The 11,558-nt window shown below is 43.8% G+C and overlaps 1 protein-coding gene across 2 annotated transcripts in view; it reads right to left on the reverse strand.

The window, feature by feature from the left end:
- Positions 1 to 10,037, reverse strand: part of LOC146566459 (platelet-derived growth factor receptor beta-like) — a 52,936-nt gene extending 42,899 nt beyond the window's left edge. Inside the window, exons 1-5 of one of the 2 annotated variants that reach the window (XM_085290134.1) lie at positions 9,883 to 9,901; positions 7,125 to 7,227; positions 6,598 to 6,663; positions 6,430 to 6,524; positions 6,142 to 6,337 (exon numbers count right to left, since the gene is read on the reverse strand). In XM_085290134.1, coding sequence (XP_085146260.1) covers positions 6,142 to 6,337; positions 6,430 to 6,524; positions 6,598 to 6,652 — 346 coding nt within the window. In that variant the 5' untranslated portion in view covers positions 6,653 to 6,663; positions 7,125 to 7,227; positions 9,883 to 9,901. Of the gene's footprint in view, positions 1 to 6,141; positions 6,338 to 6,429; positions 6,525 to 6,597; positions 6,664 to 7,124; positions 7,228 to 9,882 lie in introns of both variants that reach the window. The other variant, XM_085290132.1, reaches the window with a different exon arrangement.
- Positions 10,038 to 11,558: the final 1,521 nt, after the last annotated feature.

Consider the following 11,558-nt stretch of genomic DNA (forward strand, 5'->3'; position numbering starts at 1 on the left):
CGTTGGCGGGGGGGTACTGTCACGACCTGCGGGGTCGGCAAGGCACTGATCAGCAATCTCTCTCCCCCTCCCCTGTTTTGCCGGGGCGGAACTCATGGCGGGTTCACGCCCTCGGCCCACGCCCTCCCGGATCATGCACACCTGGGCCTCATCAGACCAGCTGGTATATCAGAAGGAGGAGATCAGCTGTTCAACGCTGGATTGTTGTGAAGACTCCTGTCAGTACACGTCGAGCCCTAGTTTCCCACACTTCCGCCTCAGAAAGTAACACTTGTCTCTCTGTTCTAGATTCCCCGGACCCGTCCCCGTGTTTCCCCGTGTGGAGCGTGTAAGAGGTGGCTGGTCACTAGCGGAGAGAGGTTGGCGTGAGCGTGTGTGTGATCCCCTTGTTTTCCCTGGAGCCCTGGAACCCGTCCTCGCACATCTTGTATATAGCACTGTCCTCGCACTGCCTGTAAATACACTTGGTGAAGATTTTTGTGAATAAACTGTCTCTGTTACAACGCACTCCGGAGTCCTGCGAGTGGATCCTCAGAGCAACCCGTGACAGATAGTGTCTGTCTCCTGAATCCAAACTGGAAGCTGGTTCCACAGAAGAGGGGCCTGAAAACTGAAGGCTCTGCCTCCCATTCTACTTTTAAATACTCATAATGATATGGTACTACAAGGTCATTAAGATAAGATGGGGCCTGATTATTCAAGACCTTGTATGTGATGAGCAGGATTTTGAATTCAATTCTGGATTTAACAGGAAGCCAATGAAGGGAAGCCAAAAAAGGAGAAAAATGCTCCGTCTTTCTAGTCCCTGTCTCTTCTCTTGCTGTAGCATTTTGGATTAGCTGAAGTCTTTTCAGCTAGTTTTTTTGACATCCTGATAATAATGAATTGCAGTCGTCCAGCCTGGAAGTAATAAATGCATGAACTAGTTTTTCAGCGTCACTCTGAGACAGGATATTTCTAACTTTAGAGATGTTGCACAAATGGAAGAAAGCAGTCTTACATATTTGTTTAATATGTGCATTGAAGGACATGTCCTGGTCAAAAATGACTCCAAGGTTCCTCACAGCATTACTGGAGGCCAAGGTAATGCCATCCAGAGTGATACCATATTTCTAAGCTTTTCAGGGCCGAGTACAATAACCTCAGTTTGATCTGAATTAAGAAGCAGAAAGTTAGCGGCTATCCAGGTCTTTATGTCTTTAAGACATTCCTGCAGTTTAACTCATTGGTGTGTGTTATCTGGCTTCATGGACAGATAGAGCTGGGTGTCATCTGCATAGCAGTGAAAATGTATGCTATGTCTTCTAATGATGCTGCCTAAGGGAAGCATGTATAATGTAAACAGAATTGGTCTTAGCACTGAACCCTGTGGAACTCCATAATTAACCTCAGTGTGTGAAGAGGACTCTCCATTTACATGCACAAATTGGAGTCTATTAGATAGATATGATACAAACCACTGCAGCACAGTACCTGTAATACCTACAGCATGTTCTAATCCAGGGGTCACCAACCTTTTTGAAAGTGAGAGCTACTTCTTGGGTACCGATTAATGTGAAGGGCTACCAGTTTGACACACACTTCTCAAATAACAAATTTCCTCAGTTTAACTTAATTATGTGTTATCATTAATAATTAATGATATTCATCTATGTACGGACACTAATTATGTTAATTATTTTTCACCATAATTATAAAGAATGCAAGTAGGAAACATAAATATCAATATGCAACGCTTTATTTCTATATATCTCTGCAAGTATTTACATTTTGAAGTGATCACTTCTACAACATTTTCACTTACCACTAACAAATTTTAACAAATCATGCACTGTTACATACATTATTTTTGTATGTATGTAACATACAAAAAATCAACTTTCAAATTTTACAGAACTTTTCACCAAATTGGCAGCATTTTAAAGCAAATTGTCACATGTTACACTTAACAAACACATTTGTTTTTCAATAATTAAATTCAACTTTGACATGACACTGTAATGTTGCCACTGAGAACATCTAATATGGCTTTCTTTGTCTGTTAGTGGGAAACCTGGCATTGCATGCTGTTCACCAGTGTGTTGTAATCTGGGGTATAACTTGACACTGCAACTCTGAGTGAGTCTTGCAGATGTGCATCGGAGAGGCGTGTTCTGTGTTTGTTCTTGATGAAGTTCATGTCAGAAAAGGCTGATTCACAAAGATAGGTTGAACCAAACAGGCTGGCAACCTTCATAGCTGCTGTGCACACACCACTGTACTTTTCTGTGTCAACAAGGCACCAAAAGTTTGGTGCACCCAGATAGGCTTTGAGGTGGACGTCATTTTGCAGTGTTACAATTTCGATTTCCACCTGTCCAGCATCCAAGCTGAACATTGAACTTAGTTGCTCAGCAATGCATGTTGTGTCCACATTCATGAAAGGATTGGAAACAAATGAGACACATGGCTCAAGCTGATCAAGGTCACAAAACCTGTTCTCAAACTCTTGACCAAGTCGGTTTATGACTTGAGTGTACTTTTCTGCAACTTTGTCAAAAGTCTCAGATGCAGAAGCATTGTCTTTCAGCACCATCTGCACAGAGGGAAAGTGCAGCACCTTTTTTCTCTGTAAATGCACAGAGAAAATGTTCATCTGGGCTTTAAATCCATTTAAAGCACTTATCATGTCAGCAACAGTCTTAACTTTGCCTTGCAACTCACAGTTCAAATGGTTCAGTTTCCCAGTAATGTCTGTTAAAAACGCAAGGTCAAGTGTCCACTCAGTGTCCTCCAGCAGAGATGTGTCTTCCCCTTTGGATTGCATGAACTCCTTGATTTCACCCAAAAGTGACAAAAAACGAAGCAAAATCCGTCCCCTGCTGAGCCATCGGATTTCCGTATGTAGTAGCAGGTCACCATATTCAGCTGACAGCTCCTCCAATAGCACCTTGAATGTTCTGTGCTGTTTAGCTCTGGAGCGGATGCTGTTTATGATCTTCACGACGGGAGTCATGACGTGCTCGAAGCCGATCACCTTTGCGCATAACGCCTGCTGGTGAATGATGCAGTGGTAATGCATGAAGTTTGGGAACTCTGTGTCACCTTTACAGTGAGCGATGAATCCCGTATGTCGGCCGATCATAGCAGGAGCCCCGTCGGTAGTCACTGATACCAGCTTTTCCAACGGTACCTTTTTCTTCGCGAAAAACTCCTTCACCGCGTTATAGATGTCAACTCCCTTCGTAGTTGTCTTTAGCGGCAGTAGTGTCAGAAGTTCTTCTTTTGTGGAGAAACCATCAAATACCATCCGGATAAAGACCATCAGCTGTGCTGTACTGCTGCTGTCGACGGACTCGTCACACTGGATGCTAAACCAACTGCACTTTGCCAGATCCTGATCCAACTGATCGGCCAAGTTCCCGGACATAGCCGACACTCTTCTAACAATTGTAGTTGCCCCCAGCTGGACATCAGAGAGAGTGGAGATTACATCGTTTCCATATTTCTCGTCTTTAAGCACAGTTTTTGCAATTATCATCATTGCTTCTTTGAAATACTCCCCGTCTAAAAATGCCTTCTTTTTCTTAATCATGAAATGTGTAGCTCTAAATGAGGCTTCGGTTGCTTTTTGAGAGTTTTTCACCGGTCTCGTGAAAAAAGACTGCTGTTTGCTCAAACCTGCCTTTAATTCACGGGCCTTTTCCGCTCGCAGTGTTCTGCCCTTTGGGTAGTTAGCATGGTAGCTTGTGTGACACGTTCGGAAATGTCTCTCCACGTTGTGCCGCTTTGCCGTTGCCACAGTTGCCCCGCAAATGAGACACACGCATGAATCTTTCACAGTGGTAAAAAAAAACTCTTCCTCCCATTCACTGTGAAAATGATATGTTTTCTTCCTTTTTTCCGCCATGTTTTCCTCATCTCCTCACCTTTGCCTTTGCTGGTTTTCACGGCAACTGTTTCCGTGGAGACCAGCTAGCACTAAATATTAGATCATGATCTAATATTTAATAATAAACATTTTTTTTTATATATTATCTCTAACAAATTAACACCAATGCAATTGTGATTTTAAAAAAAATAGCAAGAAAAAATAAAAATAGATGCAGCTTACTGGTAAGTTGTTATGGTGAGCTATTTTTAGAACAGGCCCGCGGGCGACTCATGTGGTCCTTGTGGGCGACCTGGTGCCCGCGGGCACCGTGTTGGTGACCCCTGTTCTAATCGCTCTAATAGGATATTATGGTCGACAGTATCGAACGCTGCACTGAGGTCTAGCAGGACAAGCACAGAGATGAGTCCACTGTCAGAGGCCATAAGAAGATCATTTGTAACCTTCACTAAAGCTGTTTCTGTGCTGTGATGAGCTCTGAAACCTGACTGAAACTCTTCAAATAAACCTCTGCAGATGATCTGTTAGCTGTTTGACAACTACTCTTTCAAGGATGTTTGATATCAAAGGAAGGTCGTATTTATTTTACCCTACTCAAATTCAATTTATAATAATGGATTGGATTTATATAGCGCTTTTCAAGGCACCCAAAGCGCTTTACAATGCCACTATTCATTCACTCTCACATTCACACACTGGTGGAGGCAAGCTACGGTTGTAGCCACAGCTGCCCTGGGGCAGACTGACAGAAGCGAGGCTGCCATATCGCGCCATCGGCCCCTCTGGCCAACACCAGTAGGCAAGTAGGGTAAAGTGTCTTGCCCAAGGACACAACGACCAGGACAGAGAGCCCCGGGATCGAACCGGCGACCTTCCGGTTACAGATACGCTTCCCAACCCCCTGAGCCACGGTCGCCCATTTATGATACATTTTATTTTTAAAGATTTAAAAAGGTTCTTTAAAATGCTTTTTTAACCCTTGGTAGTACCTAAAAAACGTACCCCTTATGAGGTCCTAGAGCCAAAAATTGACCACGCCATAAAAAGTGCTATAAAAAGATTATACATTAATATTTTATTCCACTTTAAATTAGCCAATCTTTTAGACCTACTTCTCCTTGAAATATTCATGTCAAGTTTTAATTACATTTCGCGGATTTTAACCCTTTATATCCCGGTTTCGTCACATGAGCGCACTGCTTTTTTTGCCCCAAAAAACATAAAACATTTGAGGTAATATTCAATTGTTATTATAATTAGGCCTTTAGATGGACTAAAGATTGGCACCAACAGTCATTTCGATCGCCTTTTTTTTTTTTTTTCAGGACCAGAAAATGGTCTCCAGGCGGCAAATGCTCCTCCTCTAGGCCGAAATAAGTGCATTCTTGCCGGGGTAAGTCGCGACGATTACCGGGGCACGATCACCGGGGACTCATTTTTGCAGCACACACATCCGATACCACGTGACAACAAATACGTCATTTCCTGTTGACTAAAAAAAAAAAAGCACCCTCATACGGTCCTAGGGGCCGAAAATGGTCCCGCCCGATCAGCGGGCGAAGCCGCTGCTGCACGCCGGAAATGAGGCTTCATTTCCCGCAGGTCTGTCCAAGAAGCCCGCTGTTTTCCAGCAGGGGTCAAATGTGAAGCAAGGGCGCCACCCGGTGGCCAAATAAAAAAATTACAATTCTAAGGTCCTGACTACAGAACAAAAACGAAACTTAAGCCATCGCCACTACGTTAATGGTAATAATTGTGCAGTGAAAAATAGCGTTTATAATGGGTTTCAATGGGGCGATTTATGGCTTTTGGTACTCATGTGGATGTCGGTTTTTAGCTTAGCCACCTTAAGCTAATCGAATAAACGGAGACGGCAATTCTAAAGAAAAAAAAAAAGGGTTGGGAGGTTTGGCTATATTCTATTCAACACAGTGAAAATGGCCTAATATTAAAAAACGCTGTGGATGATAAATGGCCGTAGGTACTACCAAGGGCCATTTGAAGGACCTTTTTTAAAATGGTCCTTTGAAAAACCATTAAAGGTGCCCTAAAGAACCATTTCTTGATGGTTCTTTGGGGCACCTTTAAAGGTTCTTCAATGAACCACTGAAAGAAATGGTTCTTCAAAGAACCATTGTTTGAGCGGTTCTTTGTGGCACCAAAAAAGGTTCTTCTATGGCATCAGGCTAAAGAACCACTTTTGGTTCCAGTTGGCACCTTTATTTTTCTGACACAAACAACAGGAGGAACACACGTTGGAAGATGGTTACCTTGTCCAGGTATAAAGACATCAACATTTCTGCTCTGATCAGATGATGGCTCCTCACAGGTGTATCTCCCAGAATTCCTCCATGTGATGTTAAAGAGATGCAGGATGCTCATGGAGCCTCGATTGTCCAAGAGGACCCCTTCTACTGGCGGGTCCTGAGGAAAATGCCACTTCACCTCACTCCACCCCAAACACTCCTGAGGAGAAGAAAAGATACCTGAGAGAGAGGTACTGGAAGACATCTGAAGACAGAGACAGGTAGGTGTAGAGACAGACAAGTATTACTGACCACTGTGTAATTGGAGTTAGAGGGGACCAGAACTTCAGAGGCGGATGGCAGCAGCTCCAGAGAAACCGCCCCTTCAGGATGAACCAGGAATACACCTACACACAGAGACAGGTAGACATTCAGGTGTCACCTCTAAAATCCTACTGATGCTTTTACGTTATTACTCACCCAAGAGAAACCCCAACAGGCTGATATTTCCTGTTCCCCTGATGGATGCCATCATGGCTGCCAACCCTGAGCAGTGACAGGTGGAGGAGAGGTTTCAAAATAAAAGTCTAACATCATTAAAACACAAAATGGACTTCCTGTGAAGCTCTGATATTTGGTGGAAGCTTTAAAAAAATGCAAATAGTTGAATGCAATAAGTGTTGGATGCTGCAGGCTGTGTACAAATACTGTAGTAATGATTGTCTGCTATTACTGCTCTATATTCCAGAGAGATGTGTTTACTGCATGTCAGTGGCAGCTGGAGACTGCAGAAATAATAAACTCAACGAAGTTACTTTGAAGGGAGGCGTCTAAGAAGCTTCATTAAAGTTTAACAAGTTTATTTAAACCGTAGCAGTCTGGACTTTTTTCATTCCCTGCATTCAGTCGGCGTCTGTTAAATCTGTCGAGGTGACTGATGCTTCAAACAGACGTGAACACATTCCTGTGTGTGTGTGCATGTGTTTTCACACAAAGCAGCCACTCACAGTCATCCCTAGGGACTTCAGCCAAACAGAGCCCTGGTTGATGGAGAGAGAATGAGGAATGCCAGCTGACCACCGAAGAAGAAAATAAACAGCGAGGTATTTCCTGTGGGCAGCAGAGAGGAGAGCAAGCCTCATCTCAGGGTTTAGCCAATCACAGCTCTGAAGCTCTGTGCCCTGACTAATGCTCAGCAGGTGATGTCACCAGTCAGCTGCCGAGTCTTCCTCTTCATCCCTACCTCCACTGTCACAGAGTGTCAAATTTGAGCGTCCAGATTGGTGGCTTCAGTCTCTCTTGTGATGTCACCAATGGAAGTTTTAAAGGGCTTTTTATTAACTCTCTTAAGGCTGAAGAGAGAGGAATGCCTCAAATGTGTGCTTGAGTAAAATTTGCTTTGAAGTACTGATCTTGTGATCAGGTTACTGACCAACAGAAGACACTCTTTTACAGCTGCTAAGTTAAAAGATCACACCATTGTTTTTCCAGCCTGCCGTGTGTGTGTTGTGACTGCTGTGTGTGTTTGGTTCAAACTGACTGTGCAGCACAAAGCTGATCTCAGATCGAATCACCAACATGTTCATCGGCCGACGTTCTTCCAACTGTGTTTTTGGATTTTTGTCTAGTTCGTGCTCAGTAAAAATCACCTTTAAGCAGCTCTGATCAGAAATATGAGCAGCTACAAGACATAGATCGGCAAAGTAGGAGACAGCGAATCTGACTATGGTGATCTATTTAAGTAGTATTCCAGATAGGTAATCATACACCTGTTCATCAACACTGAATATTCTACATGTAATCATTTCATATCCTGTCACACTCACCTACTCTACAGGTGTGCCACCTGCCTGTCACTGCTCCATACTAACACTGTGATCGGTCACCTCAGACCTGTAGCACACAGCACACACGCACTGTAACACAATTAAACTGATCAAACTGCAAACCACAAGATTTATTGTTGGTCAAGTCGATGCATTTGAATGATCAGCATGGCAAACATAAAAACAGAAATCTAACGAGAAGCAGGTGAGGCCCAACAGCAACCAACCACAGTTCAGATAATGCACAGAAAAAATAACCGGATATATGCTCGTGTATGATGTTATTACCACACAATAAGTTTGATCAGAATATTTCTGACACTTAAAGTATTACAAACACCAAACATGTAAGGAACCAAACAGGATGATCAGGTAGGGCTGTTGGATCTGAAAAGTTGATTTTCATAGATTAGACTTTCATCAATAATTCTTCAGTCTGTGCTTTTAAAATGTTTTGAAACAAGTTCAAACTCATAAAAACAGTAAATCTAATGAAAATGAGAATTAGTTCACCAAACCAGTTAAAAACACGCAAACTGAGCAAATACACCAAACCTACAAATGGAAACATCCTACGAGAAGGTTCAAAATATGTTTACACTCATATATGCCTCTCTTCAGCGTCTTATTCACTTCAATTCTTCATGATGAAGAAGAGAACATATGAATATTCTGACTCTGTGGTGACACACAGCAGGCTCTCCCTGAGCCTGGTTCTGTCAGAGGTTTCTCACTGTTAAAAGGGAGTTTTTCCTTTCCACTATCGCCAATGGTGTTGGTTACGTTACTTGAAAATAATAATTAGTTACTATTAGTGATTACTTCTCCAAGAAATTAATCCAGTTACTTTACTGATTACTTATTTTCAAAAGTAATTAGTTACTTTATTACTTAATTACTTGTTAAAAACATGGTACACAACCTGAATACGTAATAAAGCAATAGGCCTTTCTGCTCAATTCTATTTTTTTCTGCATAATCCATCATATAAAATGACGCTTGTATGTCATTGTCAGCTGCCTGAGACACAGGTTTGAAGATGTGAGGTTTAATTAGAGGGAGGATCAGCTGTGGTTCTGTGGTTGCTCAATTTTTGAAGATGTTCTGAAGCTGAGACATGAAGAGGAACCTGCTGCCCAATCAGAGCTCCCACTGTGAGGAGATGTCAGAGTTCAGGAGGAACGTCTCTTACTGAGCCCAGTTTTATTTATCTGATTTTAATCTGTCAGTTTAACCCCAGTTTCACTGGCAGTAAAATACCTTTATAGAATGGTAAATGGCCTGTATTTGTATAGCACTTTACATAGTCCCTAAGGACCCCAAAGCACTTTATACATTCAGTCATCCACCCATTCACACACTGGTGATGGCAAGGTACATTGTAGCCACAGGTGCCCTGGGGCGCACTGACAGAGGCGAGGCTGCCGGACACTGGCACCACCGGGCCCTCTGACCACCACCAGTAGGCAACGGGTGAAGTGTCTTGTCCAAGGACAAGACACGCTGGAAGTTCCGCCCCCTCACTGGCCTTCAGCCTCATGATTGCTGCACAAGCTTCCCTCCATCACTGATCTGTTCAGCAACAAACTGCAGGAGGAATACCACATTCAGGTGCCGATACTCAGCTGAGATTCACCTGACCCACTGCTATGTGCACCAATGCAGTGAAGGTATTGCACACAGGACTTACTCGCAGTACGTACTCCCAGTGCTCACAGTCTTTACTCTCAGTACTCAGAGTACTTATTCGCAGTACTCACACTATGTACTCACAGCTTTTACTCGGAGCACTACTTAGAGTAGTTAAAGTATTTACTTGCAGTATTTACTCACAGCAGCATTTCAGTATTTCTAGTACATGTAGTACTTGTACATAGCAATACTGTGTGGAATCTAATCAGGATTCAGAGAAAGAAAAGAGAGTAGAGTTGGTTCAAACCTTCTGAAGCTGCTCCTTTTCCTTCTCTTCTTCTTCTTCTTTTCACTGTTTGTGTCTCCTCTTCTCTTCAGTTCATTCCAGACGAACGACGAATGGAAACCAACAGACTGATTCACAGTGAGAGAGGGAGACATAGGGCCAGAGTGGAGAGAGAGAGAGTCTGCAGTACTGAGGGAAGAAAACGGGTGAGAGACACAGACGCACATAGAGAGAGAGCGAGAGAGAGAAAGAGCATCTGTTTTCAATCTGTCTCTCTGCCCTCCCCCCTTCTTTGACAGGAAATGAACCGAGTGCAACACACACACACACACTCACACACACACATACTGAAACACACATACAAAAAAGTCAGTTTTCTGTTTTACAGTCAGACTTACTGCTTTGTGTGTGTGTGTGTGTGTGTGTGTGTGTGTGTGTGTGTGTGTGTGTGTTTTGTAGTAGACTTTATTAAACAGAGTGCTATGTGAGAGAGTCAGCTTACTGACTGATCAGTAATAATTGTCAGGGTCCTGGGTCTGAGTGACCCAGGGTCCCTGAGCAGTTTTGGACTTGTCTTGTATTGTATGTATATTTGGTATTGCTGTCCCTCTTCTCCCTGTTTGCGGGTGTGTGTATGTGTTTCTGCAGGCTACTTCAGGCCTGGTGAGTGTGGCTCTGCTGGCGGACTGGCCACATCCGAAGCTCCTGCAACACCCCCTGTTGTTGATCAGGGCTCGTCGGGGGAGCTATTTAGGAGTGTTGGAGCTCCCACCGGCGCGGGATCATTACGTTAGACTCCCAAGTCAGTGTGTGTGTTTAGGAAGTGCAGATCGTGTGTGTGCCCACGGGAGTCAGTGTTTAATGGCTGCCTCTATTGTTTTCCTACAGGAGGAACGTGAAGAGGAAGGGCAGCACGCACAGGGTGCGCTGGTGGGCAGCTCTGAACACCACATCCAGAACACCCTGGATTTTGTTGAGAAGGTGAGAGATGTCATTATGGAGGCAGATGAAACCATGGTCTCGTACGACGTTACATCTCTCTTCACTTGCATCCCAGTCACAGAGGCGTTGGAGGTAGTCCGTAAGAGATTACAGGATGACACCAACCTCAGCAACAGGACTGCTCTCAGCATCGACCAAGTGTGTTTAAACTGTGTCTTAATTCCACCTACTTCACATACAAGGGTCAGTTCTACAGGCAGAAACATGGGTGTGCCATGGGCTCCCCAGTTTCACCCATCGTGGCCAATTTGTACATGGAAGAAGTGGGAAAGAGGGCTTTGCTATCCTACCCTAGAACACCGCCAAGCCATTGGTTCAGATATGTGGATGACACCTGGGTGAAAATCAAATCTCAGGACGTACCACATTTCACGGATCACATTAACTCGGTGGACCGACACATCAACTTCACCAGGGAGGATATGAAAAGTGGCAGGTTAGCCTTCTTAGACTGTGAGATTTCCATCAGTAATGGGGGACGTGTACCGTCAGCTTTTAGATGTCAGGACACTACAACACAGAGCGAACACGATCCCCACTGACACAGCGGACAGGGAGGCAGAAGAACAGCACATCAAGAAGGCCCTGAGTAAACGTGGTTATCCCAGCTGGACTTTTGGCAAAGCGGGAAAGGCTCCTAAAGAAAGCTCCAGCCGATCCAGGAGAGAAAGACAACCGCTGCCCAAGCGAAAACC

This window comes from Mchenga conophoros, linkage group LG10, assembly GCF_057382185.1.
Source record: "Mchenga conophoros isolate Kocher_MC1m ecotype Shallow Benthic linkage group LG10, M_conophoros_male_GT1.1, whole genome shotgun sequence".
NCBI classification, from domain to species: Eukaryota; Metazoa; Chordata; class Actinopteri; order Cichliformes; family Cichlidae; genus Mchenga; species Mchenga conophoros.